Below are 21,781 nucleotides of genomic sequence, written 5' to 3'. Positions count from 1 at the left end.
ACCTGATGTAAGTTAGCACAAACCATTATTGTTAAAAAAAAATTAACATCTGGTCCTGTAGCTCCCTTGGCTAGAGACACTAGAATTAGAGGCATTGGGCCAGATTTTCAGAGTGGAAAATAGTGGATAGGATCCATATGCAGAAGTCCCCATTTCCGACAGATCCCACTTTTGCTGGCATAGGGAAGAGGATGAGATGTTAATCTTTCAGGTATGAAACCCAAACTCAGCAGGGCTATTTGAGATTAGTGCTGGGTTCAAAAGGACACCAATGTTCCTTAACTCCTCAATGTGTGTATCATGAATTTATGCACCAGATGTAAATTATTGCAAAGGGTGGATAATGCCTGCTTAAGTTTCATGATGTGAGATTTTTTTTAAATTCCAAGCCCTTGAAACATGAAAAATAGCTAAAGCTGTCAATTAGAGTAAAAAAAAAACTTTGCCAGACTCCTTTGATTGACAGGTCACCTGATGTAGGTTAGCAAAAGCCACTATTGTTAAAAAAAATTATCATCTGGTCCTGTAGCTTCAATAGAGTTCTTTGTTGACATTCCCAAGGGCTATTATTAAATCTGTGGCCATTATAAATTCTTGACTAAGTTTCAGAAGCTACAAAAGCACTTATTTCAGCAAGGGTTGAGGTCATTTTTCGATTGACAGTTTAAAGAGGCTATTAAAGGATTTGTTGTCTTTGTGGTTACCTGGGTAGAAGTTTTTGTTTTTATAAGAGATTGAATACTTGAGGGTATTTAAACGCTTTGAATGGTGGCATGGGGTATGATGGGGCATGGGGTTGGGGAGCGGCAGTGGTAGATGAATGGATGTGAGCGATGAGGGCTAGAAAACCTAACTTTCCATACCACAAAGTCCCAGAGAACCAAGGCAGGTCTTCTAACCAGACCACCCCTGGCACTCACCTTCCCCTGTGGCTGTCCACAATCTGCTTTCAGGGTCGGCAGGCCCGACTCTATCCCATCACCGTCTTCCCCAGAGTGGAAATTGGATCTAATGCAGCCCTTAACACTGAAGCAGGTCTGACGAGTGGGGAAAGTTCCTGACATGAGCTACCTTCCTCAGTGGCAAAAATCTGGGCTATAGTCTCAGGATAAGGGTTCCTTTATTTCAGACTGAGATGAGAGAAATGTCTCTATTTAGTTGTGAATCTGTGGAAGTTTCAGATCCCAGCGAGCTGTGGATGCTCAGTCATTGAGTATATTGATCTTTGAGACTGATAGAATTTTAAACTCCAAGTGGACATGGGGATATTGTGGATAAATGGAGTTGAGGGTGAAGATCAGTCACGATCCTATTGAAGGGAGCTGCAGGTTTGAGTGTGCATATTGTTATGACCAGGTGAGAAATGGTTGAACCGGTTGCCGTCTATTCAACCTCATTGTTTGGTCACAACAAAGGGTTAAGTTTATTTTTCTTGAGGATGTACCTTTTCCAAATCGGAATTTATTTAACTATTTAAGCAGTTAGAAGCCAATCAAACAAGGTTTTCTTGAGTCAAAGAGCAAGCACATTTATTAATCACTAAATTTGAGAAGAGTAGTGGAAACACGATGCCAAGCATTTGTCCCTAATGCAGTCATTCGGACCCACACATGCACACACACATATCAGAAATAAGGGGAGTCCAATAAGAGGTTTAGGGTATATCTATCTGTGGTAGCCATTGTTTCAATATCAGGTGCTTTGCATTTTTAATGTCTCTTCCTTAGTTCTGAGTTTTGATGGGTGTCTGTCTGATAGGCAATGTTTCTTTCTTCACATTCCCCTGAGGGTGATTTGTTTGTTTTTCACTTTCACTTTGGAGTGTGACCTTGCATTTTTAGGCAGTTGTCTCTGTCGCAGTTCAAATCGCAAAATTTCCTGTCATTTGAAAGTTGAAAAAACATATTTTCAAAAATAACCTGAACCCCCAAGTGTCTCTTCATTTCTTTCTCTTTTCATTCCCTCTCCTTATCCATTTCCCCAAAATGTATTATCCAGATTTATTCCCATTAAAATTAATTCGATGTCTACCAGATCAATTTGTTAATCGGCCTATATCCTCCTGAAATCAGCCATCTTCAATTAACCACACCCCTGTCTTTGTGTTGTCTACATTTACAAGTGAAAGTCTCTCTTATCTGGCTATTAGGAATCGGGTTATGCCACTCACACTTAGAAAATTACCAGAAGTAAGGGAACAACACAAAAATGTTGATCATAATAGGGCAATTCTGAGTGTGACTTCTTCCATTTATTTTCTAATTTTCTGATTTCCTTGGACTGCAAGTTAGCTGTGACTAAAACGGGAGGTCAGCAAGATCCTTCTGGGGTGTTGCTTATGCCAGTCTAAACCACCCATGAGATGGTATGTAAGAACTGTCATCCAACTTTCTATCTTCTCTTCTCAGGAAATACCCAACTTAAGCACAGCTAAGAAAGTTAGTATTGAGAATTGTATCTAAGACTCATCTTGCCTCTACAGCCTAACCATATACATTTTACTTATAAGTTGTTTTACATATTTATTACTATGGCTGTGGTACCACCACAAGGATTCACTACGATCGCAATTAGAGAACTATTTATTCAGTTTTTTTTTAGTTTAATAATGTCCACTTCTATTATTTGTAACACCTGCAATATTTTAAATAATCAGCTATACTTATAGCAATCAAATTGAACAATATTAATTAGGGATATTTATAGCCATTGTAACCTTTTAAGTTCTGAAAACGCCATGTATAATAAATTTTCTTTTAATTTAATTAAGTTACTTCAATGTTTTATGCATGTATTTACCATAATAAAGCAGTAGCTTATATGTATTGCTGATGAAAAATGACCCGTACTTTTGCCACTTCGAAGCTATGTGATTAGAATGATAAGCCAACATTTGAACGGTTTTGATAGCAGCTGAATGGTGTGTAAATACAAGCTGTTTATTTGCCAGAACCTTCCAGATTTGTGATTACTATGGAAACCACATAATGAATGCTTCACAACCATCTGCGTGGTTTGATTTTTCTTGCTGTGTTGTTGAGTTGTTTTTGTTTATTATGGTTAAAATGCTTATCCAATGTCAGTGTCAGCTGTTAACTGAACTTAATTAATCACAAAGGTGACAACCTGTCAATCATCCAGACTAAGCCATCATCGATTGATGTTATTAAGTACAATGACCGAGAGAGAGAGGTGTGTGGTTGATCAAAATGCTTATTTTGTATTGTTTTATAAATTACACTTTCAGTCTTAACCAATAACTACCATGTATTGTGATTGTCTTTTTTAAATTTGTCTGGTGGCACTGTTCCCAAAACACTGGATGGAGGCACAAGCACCAGTCTGATTTGCATGAATGCAATTTTCTTTAGAAACCTATATTTCAACCTTTAAAATGTGATATTTCTTAGCCAAAAAACATGCAGATCCATTCTAACTGGGAAGGTCTTGAGTTTGAGTTTTACTCTGCTCTCAGAGGAGGGAAAAGTTGTAGGATGAACAATTGGCTGAGCATTCCTAGGATAGAGAGGGAGTAAGAGTCAGCCAGAGTTTCCACTAATCTTTATTACATGGTGACTTCTGCTGGAAAGTGAATGTGGTGTGAGAACAGAATTAGATTTAGGTGTGATGTCGCCTCTAGTCCCATTGTCATTCATTGGATACACAGATGGAAAATTATCCACTTGAATGAGATATAGGAGGCCTACTGATGGATGCATAAAAGTGCCCCATTATAAAATTTTAACAGGATTTATCTTTTGGAGTGCAAATACATATTTAAAAGTTCAAAGGGCTGTTTGGCATTTAATTGCTGTGACAAGCTGCATTGAAGTAGATGCTGCAAGGTCTGCATCTTCAGGAGAATCTTCTTTAAAACAGAGACCTGCAAAATATTTGCAGTGAAGTTAGTATCTTTATTGCAACACTTCTTTAAATCCACATCTCATGCCATTCCATCCTTCCCATTGCCATCCCCCTCAACCACACCCATCCTATTCCTTTCATCCCTCTCATATTATTCCCATCCCATCCCTCCCTCCCATGCCATTTCCCCCCCATCACCCCTCCCATGCCATCCCCTTTCCCTCCCTCTAATGCTGTCCCCCATTCCACATTGTCCCTCCCCCTCCTTCCCCTTGCTGTCATCACCCTGTCATGCCATGCCCCCACCTCCTGTGCAGTTGTCCCTCTGTGCTGCCCACCCCCTTGCATGCCATCACCTCATTCCACCATCATCCATTCCCCAACCGTATTTCCGAGGGTGATGGTTGAGGGGTGTTTTTATGACTGGATGCCTGCGTCCAGTGGGATCCACAGAGATCGGTGTTGTGTCCCTTGCTGTTTGTGGTATATATAAATATATACTTGAATGTAGGAGGGTTGATCAGTAAGTTCACAGATGACACGAAAATTAGTGGGGTGGTAAATAGTGAGGAGGATAGCCTTAGGTTACAGGAGGATATAGACAGGCTGGTTAGATGGGCTGATCAGTGGCAAATGGAATTTAATGCGGATAAGTGTGAGGTGATGCACTTGGGCAGGACAAACAAGACACGGGAATACACGGTGAAAGGTAGGATCCTGGGAAGTACGGAGGATCAGAGGGACCTTGGTGTGCATGTTCACCGAGGTCCATCTTAAGGTAACGGGACAGGTAGATAATGTGGTTAAGAAGACATATGGGATACTTGCCTTTATTAGCCGAGGTATAGAATATAAGAGCAGGGAGGTTAGCTGGAACTGTATAAAACGCTGGTTAGGCCACAACTAGAGTATTGCGTGCAGTTCTGGAATCCACATTATAGGAAGGATGTGATTGCACTACAGAGAGTGCAGATGAGATTTACCAGGATGTTGCCTGAGCTGGAGAGTTTTAGTTATGAGGGGAGATTGGATAGACTGGGGTTATTTTCCCTGGAGTTGAGATTGAGGGGGGACATGATTGAGGTGTACAAAATTATGAGGGGCACGGATAGGGTAGACAGGAAGGAACTTTTCCCCTTGGTGGAGGGATCAATAATCAGGGGGCATAGATTTAAGATAAGGGGCAGGAGGTTTAAAGGGGATGTGAGGAAGAATGTTTTCACCCAGAGGATGGTGGGAATCTGGAACTCACTGCCTGAAAGGTTGGTAGAAGCAGAAACCCTCATAACATTTAAGAAGTATTTGGATGTGCACTTGCAATGCCATGGCATACAAGCCTATGGGTCTTGTGCTGGAAAATGGGATTACAATAGTTAGGTACTTGTTTGACCGGCGCAGACTTGATGGGCCGAAGGGCCTTTTACTGTGCTGTACACCGCTATGGCTCTATGTCCAGATCAGTAGATTATCTATTAAGTCAAGATATACTTAATTTTTTGTTCCTTTGACATTTATCAGAAATGTCATCCTGTAGTAAAAGTCCTGCAATTGGCTTGAAATTGTGAATTTATACTTGATACATATTTCATACTATGTGTGATTTTTCTTTTCCTCAACCTATGCCAAACTGTTTACTAGAAATGACAGACAAAACTTAGAAGTTCAGTTGTGGAAAATAATGTTTAAAAACATCTCAATAGCTGCAAGTGTTGTGAATATATAATTATGCAAACAAACTTGATCCTTTACAGCCATCTATATTTTGTGGATACTCCAGGCTACCACTTATGGGGAAAGTAAATGTGTAGAAATTGCTTGTATTTGCAGATGTATTGTGATGAGTGCAATCACTATTATGTGATCTACTTCTATGTATGCTACGGTAAGTTTTCACTGTGTTCTAAATTACTGGGTGAACTTATTTGCTATTGTTTGAAGAACTGAATTACAATACTTGTACCTCTGTTGTACCATAGCATAAGACCACGCTTTCATTATTAACATGCAAATCAGATTGGCAGGAATTGGGATTTAAAGTTGGTGTTGTATTTTTCAGCTGCTGAACTAATAAATTCCGAATGTGTGCTTTTGATCAGGTTGGGCCCTATATTTTACTGTGCTGTATTTATTCCATTTAAAATAAGCATTTTGCAGAGAACTCTTCAGGTAACATCAGGTTATGATTCATTCAAGCAAGTTTAGATTTCCTTTTTGCTGAGCTTCTTTCAACTGTTGGGATTATTTTTAACTGCTGGACTGCTCCTTTGTTTTTGATCAGGTATTTTATCGGCATCAAGCTTTAATTCATTTAACAGCCAATTTCAATTACTGGCCAGACGGGTCCCCTCCACCATGGTGGATAATGAAGTTCCACTGTAACTAAATTTTTCACGCATACAAATGATACTATATTTATTATGATCACTTGTTTTATTTCCCCCAGACGAAGAAGAAAATTTCCAACAGCCTCAACCAAAATTCAGAGCACCTGAAAAGCAACAGAGTGGTGGGAGCAGAACAGGTACAATGATTGAAACTATTTTTGAATAGTTTAAAGTTAAAACTGAAGATAATTTTACCATTAACTACTGGAATATGACCCGGTGGCTTACATTTTACCTCAAAGTAAGGCTCTGTTTCTTTCAGGCAAATGGTGAGTGGTAATTTTGGAATTAAGTAAATACTTAGTTCCCCATGGAGCAGGGCACTTTTCCTATAATTGCTGTCACTGGATCAATTGGTTTGAGATTAAGCATCATTTACCCTCCCATACTCACTTTTCCCCTGGAACCATTTCATAAATATTTGGAAATACTAGTTACCTAGGACCTGTTTATAGCACTGCGTTTAGAATTAACTTACCTCCCTCCTTCTGTACCTCTCTCATGCTTCTTGTTTTACTACATAGTGAGTATCATCAAGCTGTTCAACTGGGGAGATCGTCACAGCCAAGCCCAATCATATCATACCCAATGGCTACACAATTGCACTTTGAATCAGTGGTCACTGTTTAGTGCAAAACAAAATTCTGCGGATGCTGGAAACCTTAAATGAAAACAGAAAATGCTGGAAATACTCAGCGGGCTATACAGCATCTGTGGAGAAAGAAACATAGTTAACATAGGTTGATGATGTTTCAGATTCTGATGAAAGGTCATTGACCTGAAATGTTAACATTTTAACTCTGCAGATGTAGCCTGACCTGCCTTATAAGCATTTTGTTTTTATGTCATCGTATAGTGCTGAGGAATGGAAACTCTGATTGATATCCCTTCAAAATTCCCTGGTTGATATCAAATAACTTGGCACAGAAACCATACTTGGAATCTTACTTGGAGCTGTCTGTTTTTGTACTGCACCAGGTAGTACCATAATCTATTATAAGCCATTCTGGTATATTCAGTTTCTTCTTTGAGAACAATACCTATTTGAAGTTGAGGTAACCCTTTTCAGCTTAAAGTACTTGGGAACATAGGAACAGGAGAAGGCCATTCAGCCCATCGAACCTGCTCCACCATTCAATACAATCGTGGCTGATCGAACACTTCAATACCTTTTACACACGCTATCCCCATAACCCTTTACATTATTGTTAATCAGAAATCTAACAATCTCTACCTTAAACATACTGACTGAGCTTCCATGGCCCTCTGGGGTAGAGAATTCCAAAGATTCACAACCCTCTGAGTAAAGACATTTCTCGTAATCTCAATCCTAAGTGGCTTCCCCCTTACTTTGAAATTGTATTCCCTGGTTCTAGACTCCCCAAGCAGGGGAAACATCTTACTTGCATCTACCCTGTCTATTCCTTAAGTATTTTGTAGGTTTCATTGAGATCTCATCTCATTCTCCAAAACTCTAGAGAATACAGGCCCAGCTTCCTCAATCTCGCTTCATAAGGCAGTCCCACCATCCCTGGAACAAGCCTGGTGAACCTTCGTTGCACTCCCTCGATGACAATAATATCCTTTCTGAGGTAATGAGACCAAAACTGCTCACACTACTCCAGGTGCAGTCTAACCAATCTTCTGTACAATTGAAACAAGACTTCACTACTCCTGTACTCAAATCCTCTTGCGATAAAGGCTAACATTCCATTAGCCTTCCTAACTGCCTGCTGCACCTGCATGTTAGCTTTCATTGACTTATGGACAAGGACACCCATGTCCCTTTGTATATCTACATTTTCTAATCTCTTACCATTTAGGAAATACTCTACACATCTGTTCCTTCTGCCAAAGTGGTTAACCTCACATTTTTCCACATTATATTCCATCTGCCATGTTCTTGCCTACTCACTAAGTCTGTCCAAATCCTCCTGTAACCGCTTTACATCTTCCTCACAACACACATTCCCCCCTAGCTTTGTATCACCTGCAAACTTGGAAATTTTACATTTGATCCCCACATCCAAATCATTGATGTATTTTGTGAACAGCTGGCACTCAAGTGCTGATCCTTCATAATTATTTTACATTTTAATCAAGTTGTTTTAGAAGTTTATCTTTTTTAAAAGGAGAAATGCTTTTCCAAGCGAGAAAGAGTATTGGGACTCCTTCAATCAGTCTGTGGTAGGTCTGCTTCAAATGGCTCATAATTGTCCACAAGTTCCTTCCTGGTTTAGAAAGGTGGTACTAAATAGTTGAATCTGTTTAAGAGTGCTGAGATTGGCATGTAGAATTTAAAATGATGCCAATCTTGTTCAATGAATTGAGAAGCAGGCTGAAGACATGCTTACCAGATGATCTGCGCACATTTTCCCACAGATGGACCTCAGGTGTCTCTCTAGCAACCTACTTTCTCAAAAGGAAAAATAAGTACTTCTGCTTAATCTTGTAAACATTTTAATATTTCTACACTATTCTCTTTTTAAAGTAAATATTTGGCCTAAAGGGATATTTCAAAAAAATTCTGTTAGCTATTTAGTCTCTTACTGAGAAGTGTTATTCAGAACTTTATAACATATGCATTTTTTTCATTTCCAAGTTATTTGTGTCCTTTGTGAAGTATTGCATTTGATGATGTCATGTTTTGAATAGATAACATAAAGTAGCTGAGGTTTAACCTACCAGTTAACATTTCATTGATGCAGAAGAACAACATAGGGTACTTTTTAAACTTTTGAGCCCTTTATATGACTAATTTATTTCAAGGCTTTGTTGTTAAAATGTAAATTGGGGGCTTAGACATTTAGTTCAGATATTTTTCTCCATAATCTGGCAACTGAACTTTTAGAGATCCCAGTTCTACCAAAGGCAGTGCTTTCGGAAGTTAATCACGTTTATGGAGGTGGCCATTTTTAGCAATCTAATTACTTTGAAGAGTAATATTTTCTAGACTCCAAATGCAAACCAGTATGTACCTCATTTCCTGAAAGAAGTAGGCAGCACAGGGCCTCCATACATAGTTGGTATGTAAAATTTCTCTTAAAAGTAATTATCCTTCCTCCAATCATCACTTTCTACAGCATCCCCTATGGGAAGACAGGGAACCAGTCTGGCTTTTTTTCTCCATTTTTATGTACTTGTGTGGCAGCAGTAAAGCTCATAAGCATTGATTAGTGTATGTGGGGGCCACTTGAGAAGGATTTATAAAATAAGCCAATTTAGTTCTGCCTGAATTACTTTGTAATGACTCAATTACCTTTTATTTCTGTGCAAAAGAGATTTACGTGAATAAATTAGCAGATCATCATTGGGGAAGTGTCACCACTAAAGGACAGTTTATAGATGCAATACACAGTTGCTGTCACACCTTTAAGATTGTAATATAGACATCTGTGTATACTTTGTGGTTTAGTGAAACAGACTTCTGTCATTCAGAGGCTGACATGGGTCCTAGAGTTACCCTGGGGACCAGCAATGTAGATGTCTCTGAAAAGGTCAACTTGACACAGACTCTGATGATCGACCCACTGCTCTGTCTGCTTTGATAAAAATCAGATAAACTTAAGACTGCTAATTGATCTGCGGCCCACTTAAATGTTGGTCATGCATATCTTCATTGCATATGATTAGGGTAGAAAGCAAATGAAGGCTCGTTGCTTAAAATGTGAAATGTTAGTGACAAGCAAAATAAAAATCAGAACAGGACATACCTGGAGAGGGAGAAGTTGAGCATTACGTCCTCTGCTTCAGTTTTGCTTATGTACCTATGAGCTAATTATCAGTGTAACTCAAGAACAGCTACATGTGTTCAGTTGGATCATGAAAGTGTGAACTTGCACAGTTGCATTTAATTTCCATTAGGTTGAAAACATAATGAATCATGAACTGGAGGACACTGAATTTGATAAGGCAACTCTAAGACACAGAAAGTGGGGTAGATCTGCTTCTTATCAGGAATTTACACCTCCCCACAACCAAATGTCAAATAAAGCAGGCTTTACTATTGTATCTTTAACATGTCCTGTGAGGAAATGCAGTCTGGGTCACCTTCCTCATCATGTACACCAAATATATCATTGTCTCGGTGCTGTCAAACAAAGAATGGGTAGACAGGCAGTATGTGCTCAGGAAGTTACTTTTCAGATCCTTTCCTATTGCAGCATATGAAGAGGAAACAGAACCCAGTTTGAGGAGAACCCACAGAGGAAGTTTGAAGCAAGTTGCTGTTAGATTTTGGATTACACATAAGCTTCACATAAAGGAAGTGGTCAGTGGGTCAGCTAATGACAGTATTTGAGGATAACCAGAAAATGTAGCCAGTAATTACTCATTTTAATTTGTTTGATAGTTCTTTTTTAAAAAATCTTCCCCAATCTTCCCCACTTGCTGTATGCTATCTGAGTGTCATAAATTTAGTTCTCCGCTCTGAAATTCTGTGTTGACATAGTACTTGAGATAAACAATTGTGACGATGCTGCTGTTCAGTAATGACCTTTGCCCTTATCTAGCCAGTTAACTTTGTAACCCTAGAAGTTTGGTTGCCATGCAGATCAGAAAGTAGACAAAAGTATTTCTTTCTTGCTGAGTATCTCTTAATATGAACTTCTGACCTTGCTGAAGAATGTCAGATATTTTCAGTCTCACTTAGCTTTACAGAGAGGACACTATTGTTTACACAAATTACTTGAGCTTTGGCAGAGATTAAATAAAATATAAACCATGATAACTGTAGCAAAAATATTTTTCATTAGTGCCAATTTGTTCCAAATTACTGACGTTCTAAATGTTAGCCATTTTGTTTCAGGAGAGAAAGTTGTTTTTTATGTAAAGGAGCATTATTATTATCATCCACTGAGTAAGCTTTTATGTTCAAAACAATAAAATTGGGTGATGTGAGAAAGAAAGAGCAAGCTAAAATATACAGCTAGCTTACTTAAATATAAGTTTTGCACATCAGACCATATTTGTGACATTTTATATTTTCTCCTGTTGCTCAGGTTTGAGGTCTGCTCTTACCTCTGCACTAACCTGATTGTATCTATCACTGGCTTTCTTTTTACATCCCCTTCCCCCCACCCCACCCTCTCAACCACCCCAACATCTTGGAAATATTTCCAGATCCTCAATGACAGTACTGGAAACTTAATGAGCAGTATTTAATGAGTCATGTAGGAACAGGAAATGTGGCAGGCAAGGGGAATTAGGCAGGAGCCAAAATCTCGGTTTCCTCACATCGGGTTGAGTTCATGAGATAAAATAGGCAGCATGTCAGCGGCAGAGCCTGGTGGCTGGGAACTATTTACCATTTATTTTCATCATGTTGATGATCCCTGAGGAAAGGTCAAGCAAAAGCGAAGAGGGTGAAGGATAATGGAGGGAGACTCCAGGCTGATGGCAGGTAGATCAAGGGTGAGGGTTGGAGGGTCGAGGTTGAGAGATGGAAAATCGAGGGTTAATGGCTCCATGTCAAGGGTGATAATTGGATGCTCCTGAATGATTGGGTGAAGGAGCGGGGTGATGGGAGGGTCAAAGGAGATGTGAGGAAATTCAAGGGTGACAAAGGGAGGGTGGAGTGGATGGGCTTCAGCTGCAGGGTTACAGTTTTAGTGTCCATCAACATGACTGCTAAGAAAGTGCTCCCTCGCAGGAGATCAGATGCTTCCAGGAAACTTTTACCTTGCATAAAGTCAGGTTGTTATGGAGGAGGGCACTGTGCAAATAGAGGAGCGCTGGGTGTGGTCCATGGAAGAGTCATGCATTCCCATTGGTCAGCTGTAGCTGCTCTAGGAGTGAAGGCAATGTCAACAAGCATGCTCATACCTTTGCGTGCCTTCTTCACAAAGCTCACTTTTTGGATTTGTAATGGGTGTCATGTACCCAATCTTTTTGCAACCACAAGAAGTGGAGGAGAGGGTTTGTCAGAGGAGGGCTGTGGCCAAAAATCAACATAGGCCACAAGGCCATCAGCTGGCCCCAGCCAAGGTGTGGTGAGGTCAGGGGAAGCCCAACCAGGGCCGCCTTCATAGCCGAAGAGCATTGGCATATCAGCTCCATTAAGCAATGCCTCAGTTTTAAAGTTCTCACCCTTGTTTTCAAAGCTCCAACTACGTCTAGATGTCTGAGAGGCAATACCTGAGATGGCTGAGGCTATCCCAGGATGCAGTTATTGATCTGTGGGCACTCCTATAACAAGACTTGCAGCCCCACGACTTTGGAGAGACCCATATGCCAGTCACCCTCAAGGTAACTGCAGCCCTAAACATCTTGGCCAGCGGCTCATTTTCGAGCTCCCCAGGGTACCTGTCTGGCATTTCTCAGGCTGCAACACTTGACAGAAAGTGACCAAGGCACTATTCAGAAGGGTCAACAATTCATCAGATTTTCAATAGGTGCTGATGGCCAGGCTGTTCAAGCAGTTGGCTTCAAGGCCATTGTGTGGTTCCCACAGGTACAGAATGTAATCAACTGCACACACAGACAACCACTGCTCGCTGGGAGCAGCCAGTTATGTTTCTAAATTGAAGGGGTTTCACTCCCTTAGCATTCAAGTTGTCTTTGACCAACAGACAAGAATTATGCATGTGTGGGCTCATTTCCCAGGGACCTTTCATAACACATACACCTTAAGGAACTCTTAGCTGCCCCAGCTATTCAGTGCCCCTGTTCAAGTCCAGGGTTGGATCCTGCATGATGAGGGCTATCCCCTCAGAATGCAATTCATGACCAGTGCGTCATTCCTACAGCCCTGTGAAGGAGCGTTACATTGCTGCACACTGTTCAATAAAGACAATTATAGAGTAGACCATTGGATTGCTCAAAAATGCACTTCTGGTGCCTTGACTTTACAATATGTGCCACAGAGGGTGTCCAGAATTGTCGCCATCTGCTGTGCTTTGCACAACGTGACATTGCAAAGGGGAAAAGTATTGCTTTTCGAGGACCTGGAGGAGCTGTTGACCCCCTCAGATGACAATCACCAGGAGAAATAAAATAGAGAGGACAGAGATCTCATGGCAGCTCTCCCAGATACCACAGCCATGTAAAGTGACATGCCTGGGTTGTCAGGGACAGCTGCATCTTCAATCGTTTTGACCATGAGTGGTGCACCTCTCTGACCATCATTTCCTCACCTGCAAACCTTTGCCTGCTCTGATTGTGTGCCTCCATCCGGAGCTACCTCTGCTCACATCCTCTACCCAGTAGAAAGCTAAGAGGAGTGGATGATTCTTACGCAGGATTAAAAGGGATGACTGGCCCCGATGATACTGGCTTTGCTGTGGCACACAAGTCAATGAAGCCATCATGAGCTATTTCTCTGCTCCTTGCCCACATTGTCAAGGCAATGATTGCACGAATAGCACATCACTTCTTGTGCTCATCAGTGACCTTGGTCAATCTCCTTGGCATGTCATTTATGGGGAGGCCAGCAGATACTGCATGTGCAGCCATGTTGCATTGCTTAGAGAATACAAATCAAACCACACATATTACATTCAATAAAGAGTGACCTCTAACACAATTTTGTCGACACAGGTGTGATGTCCCTCAGTCCTCTTCTTGCAGCACTGACTGCCAAGCATGAAATATGACAGTGCAATATGCCCTCCAAAGGAGGGTGTTCCAACAAATGCACATAGTCAAGTGAACAAAATATACTCTGATATCTATGTACATGTGTATAACATAAGTGTCTCAGTACCTGTGCCGCCATTGTGCTCGCAATACTTAATTATTTTCTTTTACGACTACTACGCAATGGTGTGACCCCGACATCCGCAGCTGATGTTGCACAAAGGTACAGCTAGGGACTGAGTGCTGTGAGACCGAGTGCTTAAATCTGGGAATTTGGTAAATGAGGGTGTTTTAATGTTGATCTCTTTCTAAAATCAAATCAAGTTTTCATTTAGCATTTAACTTAACTGTAACAGTAAACTGTAGGTTCATAAAGTCTTAGTCAGTTATAGACAAAGTCCCTATCTGGAGGCATCTATAGGGTAGTGTTATGGCACAGCCAATGATAAATGCCAAGCTGCCCAAATCCCAGAGGGAAACTTGAAACAGCTGCCAAAACGATTTGTGCAATTTGTATAGCATGAGGAAATGTTCTGAAATCAGGAAATGATGGCCTCGATTACTTATGATGAATTTATAGTAGAATAAGCATTTATTTTTTTTAAAATAGAGAAATAAAACACAATTACAATTAAACACAAGATTGGCTTCACATAGTGAACAGTACCTTAAAACAGTTCCACAAGATCTTAGCTTAACTACCCTCAGAGCTAACCTCCCCTTTTTCTGTTCAGCAACTATCCTTAAAACTTTTAAAATCTATAGAATTCCAGTAATTTTTACCACACAGTGCATTTTTTCCTTGGAGTGTCCTCTGAGGGTAACAGCACTTGATCCTCCTGGTCTGGCCGTGTTCACACTGTCTTTTGGGAGCTCTGACCAGCTATCCTGCTGTCTTCTGGGAGATCTAAGCAGCTACCTCCATCTAGGCTTCAGTACTTCCTGAAATGCATTCTTTCCTTTTGATCTCTCTATTGTCTCAATCAGTCTTTTCAGAAATACTTTCTTCCCAGAATTGATTAGCTACTTCTTAACTTTAGCTCTTAGGCTTTTAAAAAAAGTAAACTTACCCTATTTTTACCTTATTTACTTGCATGTTTTTACAATCTGCATACATCCCCCTTTGAACTAAAACAACTTAATTCAAACCCACTCCTGTTATTGCTTTATGTAATACTCTGATTGAAGTTCCTTTTGGTTCATTAACATATCAAAGCCATTTCTTACTGTTGGCTTTAGACATTTGCAGTCACTCTGGCTCTTACTCCAATTATCATATTTACAAACCCCCAACAGCCTGTCTTCCAGTACAAAAGAAATATGACAAGGTTATTACCAGAAGGAAAATATTACATTTTCTTGTTTTCTTGACAGTGGTTAATTAGGTAACCATTTAGAACTGGTTCCCTAGCTAGCAGTGGCTGACTCATCTCACTGGAACCTGAACTAGTATTACTACAGGAGGCTTAGCACATGTACAAAGTAAGTCTCATGTAGATGACAGCTGGAAACTGAATGCAGCAAGACTGAGTGCTTAAATCAGGAATTTGGTGCAGTGAGAGAGGAGGTGCTGTTATGGCCTTTTCCAAAATAGGAGTCATCCAAGAGAGGGAACCGGAGACAGCGAGACCCGAGAGCTGAAGCCTGGAAGCATTAAATAGGTGTGCAGGTGGATAATCAGTGAGTTTTAAGTTATTTTCCCCTCTAAACTGGGGCAGTAGTTTAAACTGGTACTGGGGAGATGTAAGTATATAAAATTTATAGTGTAATGAGTTAAATTCTAAGATATAATTACGGATAATCAATGAGAGATATTCTAAACTTGAAACTTAATCAGTTAAGTACAAAAAAGTTAGCAGGACAGGTGATGTGTTGCAGCTGTAGCATGCGGATATGGTGGATACCTGTTTGATCCACTTAAAGACATCCACAGTTTCTACAGCTCAAGGAACTTCGGCTCCAAGTTGATGAGCTGGAGTCCATGCTTTGGACATTGTGATGCATCAGGAAGGAGGAAAGTTACTTGGACACTTTGTTCTAGGAGACACTCACACCCCTTAGGCTAGGTACTTCAGATTTTGTCGGTGGTCAGAGACAGGAGGGTGTGATTGTAAGAGAGGCAGGCATGGAGATCTAAAAGATAGCAAGGGAAGACCCTCAGCGCTTGCAATTGTCCAACAGGCTCAGGTTTCTTGCTTGTGTGGATGAGACCAGGAATTCCAGGGAGAATGAGCAAACTGACCACGGCACTGTGATGCTATAGTAGGTGGGAGTGGTGGGGGGTGGGCGGGGGTGTGGCTGGTTGTGGTGGGGAAGGCACCGCACGGTGCAGTGGTGCATAGTGGTGGCATAAAGAAATGTAGTTGTAGTAGGAGACAGTAAAGTTAGGGGGAATAGACACTATTCTCTGCAACCGAAAGCTGAGCCCTGAAAACTGTGTTGCCTGCCTTGTGCCAGGGTTAAGGACATCTCCTCAGGGCTGAAGAAGTGCTTTGAGCAGGAGGGAAAGGATCCAGTTGTCATGGTCCACATTAATACCAACAACATTGGTAGGATTAAGAAAGTGGGAGTATGAACAGGCAAAAACTAAATTGAAAAGCAGAAGCAGAAACATTGTATTTTCTGGATTACTACCTGAGCCACGAGCAAATTGGCATAGGGTAAATCTTTACTCACAAAATCCAGACCCACAGAACTGTGGTTGACTCTTGACTGTCCTCTGAAATGGCCTAGCAAGCCACTCAGTTCAAGAGCAGTTAGGGATGGGAAATGAATACTGGCCTTGCCAGTGACACCCACATCCCACGAAAGAATAAAGATAAAAAAATCAGGAGAATTGAAAGTGTGACTTAAAGATTGTGTGGCAGAAATGGGTTTCAATTCATAGCACGCTGGCACCAATACTGAGGAAAGATGGAGCTGTACCATTAGGATGGCCTTCACCTGAACCACACTGGCACCAGTACTGGGGAAAGAGGTAGCTGTACTGTTAGGATGGCCTTCACCTGAACCACGCTGGAACCAGTGTACTGGCAAATCATATAATTAGGGCTGAAGAGAGGGCTTTAAACTAAACAGTGGGTGATTGGATTCACATGAGGGGAGATGTAAAAACTTAAAGAGAAAACCCCAAGGCAGTAATGCAGGGTAGCAATGCAGGTAACAATATCCCGAGTGTGATAGGAAGGGTCAGAGCAAATAAATGTAAGAGTACACCAGCAAATAAGGCCAGAGTAGGGAAAAATAGTAAAAAGATAGAATTAAAGGCTCCTTATCTGAATGCATGCAATATTCATCATAAACTGGATGAATTGGTAGTAAAATTGGAAATAAATGAATATGATATACTAGCCATTATAGAGACATGGTTGCAAAGTGACCATGGCTGGGACCTGAATATTCAAGAGTATTTTACATTTTGGAAGGACAGGAAGAAAGGAAAAGGAGGTAGGGTAGCTCTGGTAATAAAGGATGAGATCAGTACAGTAATGAAAATTGATCTTGGTTTGAAGGATCAAAATATAGAATTGTTTGAGTGGAAGTAAGAAATAGCCAAGGAAAGAAGTCACTTGTGGGGGTGGTTTATAGGCTGCCTGACAGTGTATAAATTAAGAAATAATGGGGCCTTGAAAGAAAGGCACTGCAATATTAGTGGCAGATTTTAATCTTCATATAGATTGAAATAATCAAATTGGCAAAGGTAGCCTGAAGAATGAGTTCATGGAGCATATTCAGGAAAGTTTCTTAGCACAATATATTCTGAATACAACCAGGAAAGAGGCTGTTTTAGACCTGGTAATGTGTAATGAGACAGGGTTAATAAATGACCTCATAGTAAAGGATCCTCTAGGTAAGGGTGATCATAATATGATGGGATTTCATGTTCATTTTGAGTGTGAAATATGGGTCCATAACTAGTGTCTTAAACTCAAATAAAGGCAATTACAAGGGTATGAAGACAGAGTTAGCTGAAGTGGACTCTTTTTTTATTAATTCATGGGATGTGGACTTTGCTGGCTGGGCCAGCATTTATTGCCCATCCCTAGTTGCCCTTGAGAAGGTAGTGGTGAGCTATTGTCTTGAACCGCTGTAGTCCATGTGTTGTGGGTACACCCAAAATGCTGTTAGGAAGGGAGTTCCAGGATTTTGACCCAGCGACAGTGAAGGAACAGCGACATATCTCCAAGTCAGGATGGTGAGTGACTTGGAGGAGAACTTCTAGGTGGTGATGTTCCCATCTATCTGCTGCCCTTGGCTTTTTAGATGGTAGTGGTCATGGGTTTGTAAGGTGTTGTTGAAGGAGCCTTGGTGAATTGCTGTAGTGCTCAACCTGGGAGTGCCCTGAGAAGACGTCCCCAAACTGATTAGTCGGCACTTCTCCTCCCTCTCATTGGGCAGTGCACCTCATTGTATTCCTATGGAGAAGGGGCACCTGTAGGGAGGTCTCCTCTTGCCTAGCCACTGTTGTACTGAGCTCACAACCAGAGCGACAAATGCAGGTCCTCGCTCATTTGGACTGTATTATAGGCCTGGCTCTCCGTGACATTTAGCAACCTCTCCATAAAATTTATGCTGGAGCCATGGCAGAAGTCAAGGCATAGATGGACTCCTCCACCATCTCTGCAAGGTCCTACATAGACTCTGGCACCTCTACCCAATGTTCCCCTGTCTGCCTGTGTATCTGCAGTAGGCTTAGCGAAGCCAAGACCAGAGGCTCCACATTAGCGTGGATCTGATCCCTAGCAGCCCTCCCACTGTCAGGGACATTAGCAGACACAGCCTTCCTCAGCTACTGGGACAACTCTGTGAAGTGACTATCAGCATATGCCCCCAATTCTTCACATGAACCCTCAGAAACCCACAGAAGTATAACTGTGCTGATGAGGGAGAGGCAAATGATGGTGCATCCTCTGGTTGTTTTTCATCTTCATCAGAAGTGGAGTTGCTGGTTGGCACTAGTGGTTTTGGGCCTTCTCAGTCTGTGGCAGAGACCTGCAATGGAGAAGAACAAGAAAGACTTTAGGAGCAAGTCAGTCTATCAGGAAATCAGTTTCATGTGTGTCTCTATTATGCCGATGTCTCAACACCAGCTTGGAGGCATTCTCACTCTGCTAGCTGGCTAGTCCAGCTTCACAGTCTGCAATAGAGGTCCTCCCTTTTCTCCAGCTATCTCCAAGGCCTTCTGCTCAAAAAACGTAATGACTCTCAGCTCAGCCACTCCTCCTTTGGCCCTCTCTTCATTTTTGAATTGTCCTTATTCTGGATGACAAATTGGAGAGTTATTAGCATATCAAGAGACACCTAACTCCCTTGTCCCCATGTATTCCCATGTCAAATTCTAACTGGTACCCCATTCCCTTATATGCACAATTGTCACACACTGGTCTCTGGCCTCTGGTCATGTGGTACTGATGATGTGCGTGTATTTCCCAGCCTACCCTCTTTTGCCTTGGAGTCAATTTCCCCAGAGTTCCTTGGCTTGATACCCTCATGAGTAGCATATGTTGCAGTACCACTTTGCAACTTACCCTGGCTGAATGGAAGATGTCGTTCATCCGTTTCCAGCACCGGACCCAAGAGCTTGAATAGACCTGACAGCTGCTCACCTCCCCTGTGATCTCCATCCAGGCTGCCTTGCTCAAGTGGGAAGATCTCCTATTGTCATCTCTGAGGGAGAGAACATATCACCTTTTCCAGAAGGCATGCAGGGAGGCATCACTGAACCTTGGGGTCACTCTTTGTGGCAAGATAGCCTGATGAATGAGGGGGAAGTTATGGGGGTCCAAAAAGATAATAGAAAGAGGGAGTGATAGGTATCCAAAAATATTAATTGACAGATCAAAAGGACCTGGGGATCAACTGATGGAGGCTGTCAAGTGGGGATGGAAGCTGCGAGTTGCCGAAAAATTTTAAAGTTAGGCCTGCAGTTGGATGAGCACTTATCCTAATTGGCACCAGTTCTCTCTGCCTGCAGAGATTGGGTGCTTACAGAGGCAGGCCTCTTATGGCCCACCACAACTTGGAAATAATTCAGTTGATGGCAGGGGTGGACACTTGCTGCCTGCCCTCATGGCATGATTGCACATGGGATATGTGCCTGCTGCGCACACTTTCAATTTGCATTGTGATTGTGTGGCAGCTCCTGACATGTGAGCGGAAGTGGAACACACTTCTGGCCCCACTGTCAGGCATCCTGCTCTCCTTGTTAAAATCTGCCTAACGTGTGGCAAATCACAGGCGTGAATGCCATTTCACACCATTCGGGAATGGTGCTGCACTACCGTGCAAATGTAAGTGATACACATCCTTAACCTTTCTGCCACTGGAGTATAATCATTTAACACAACAGTTTGGGCAGAATTGTCTTAGATGTGTGGTAGCGGACGGGTGAAACACCATTTTACCCGCCGGTCGCAATGGCAGCTTTTCATGCCGTATCATCCCAAACTCACCACATTAGTTATGCATTACCAGGAAATCTGCTGTTTCCATGGCAGATGGGTTCTCATTCACCTGCCACATGATCACCTCACTGCTTCACCACACTGGGCACCATATTTAAAGTCCAGCCCCGCAAACGCATCTCAGTGCTTCCAGCCCAGGACTGCTGCAAAGAAGACACGGCCCTAAAAGGCAAAAAGACTGCAGCCCCCAGGTTCAATGACGTGTTCCTTGAGCACCTTTTGGACGCAGTGGAGGCTCATTATGAGATTTCCTACACTTGCACTGGCCGCAGGATGGGCAGCAACGTCACTAAAGCGCTTGGGAGGCATTGGCAGTAGCGGTCAATGCCAATGCCTTTCAAAAGAGGACAGCCAGCCAGCGCCACTAGAGGATGAATGATGATCTCTGTTCTGCCAGGAAAAGTCACTCTTCTCATCACTCTCAACTCGCATCTCTCAAACCCATCACACATCCACAGGGCCCTCAGGGTGTGAGTGAGCACTGTGACAGGACTTCGAGGGTGCATCCAGATTCCTCTTCAGAAGTTTCTTCGAGGCTTGATTGGAGGTCCTGGATCGTGGACTCCATTGGCTGTTTCCCAAATGTGCTTGGGGAAGCAAGGGGAGATAATTAGTGCAGGGCAGTGCCTGTGAAACAGGACACAACACTCACAGCATGGTTGCCTGATGGATGTTGCACTGCTTGATTCTCACTTGGCTGAGCACTGCTGACCTCATCGTCAGCAGAGGAATGGTTCAGATCCTCACCTGCCAGCTGGATGGCTCTGTTTTCAAAGTCCGTGAGGACCTTGATTTCAGGCATTCCTCCGCTGGTAAGATGGCAGCCTCCTCCAGGACATCGCTGTTGCACTGCTGTGTGGGCTGAACTTCATCACTGACACCATAGTTGTGCTCCAACAGTGTGTACACAAGATGGATACGGTGTAGCTCAATCTCACTCCAGCTACCCCTTTTCCTCAACATGACAGCCAGGGGCCCTCGGGCACTTTGGGGGAGGGGGATCAGCAGGTGTGCGCCCGCCCTGGGCCATCCATCTAGGTGACTCTGGGAGTGTCCGAATCGTCTCTTCCTGTGCCTTTAGCAGCTCCAGCTCCATAGGCTAAGGAGGGTGCCACTGCCAGACAACAGGACCCTGAAAGCAGGCCGGGGCCCTCCAGCTCGTTCCTCCAGAGGACACCTGCCAAGCTCATCATAGACAGTGTGTAGCAGTCAGCAGGCTGCCTCCACCTCCGCTGTGGATGGCTGGGGAGAACCAAGACATAGCGGCAGGGTTAGGAAAGTTAAGAAGATGTAACTCTTTTGAGTTAAAACCAATAAAACCAAATTAACAAAATTGGGATAAATCAGGCACAGCCCCTAATTCAGGTCAGCTGTAAAACCAAGAACAAAGTTTAAAGGAAACTTACAAACTTTAAATCAAAATGTGATTAAAGGGGTCAACAAAACACCCCGGTCCCCGCGGTGCCCACTGGGCACGGAAGGCCTCGAGAGTGC

General features: G+C 42.3%; 1 protein-coding gene across 1 annotated transcript in view; it reads left to right on the top strand.

Annotated features, from left to right (window-relative positions):
- Nucleotides 1–21,781, top strand: part of skap2 (src kinase associated phosphoprotein 2) — a 338,742-nt gene that overhangs the window by 228,056 nt on the left and 88,905 nt on the right. The window contains exon 10 of the mRNA XM_041185176.1: nucleotides 6,308–6,385. Within this exon, the coding sequence (XP_041041110.1) occupies nucleotides 6,308–6,385 (78 nt within the window). The remainder of the gene's footprint in view (nucleotides 1–6,307; nucleotides 6,386–21,781) is intronic.

Source organism: Carcharodon carcharias, chromosome 3, assembly GCF_017639515.1.
Source record: "Carcharodon carcharias isolate sCarCar2 chromosome 3, sCarCar2.pri, whole genome shotgun sequence".
Lineage (NCBI taxonomy): Eukaryota > Metazoa > Chordata > Chondrichthyes > Lamniformes > Lamnidae > Carcharodon > Carcharodon carcharias.
The sequence above is the reverse complement of the archived record's forward strand: the minus strand, read 5'-3'. Positions and strand labels throughout refer to the sequence as shown.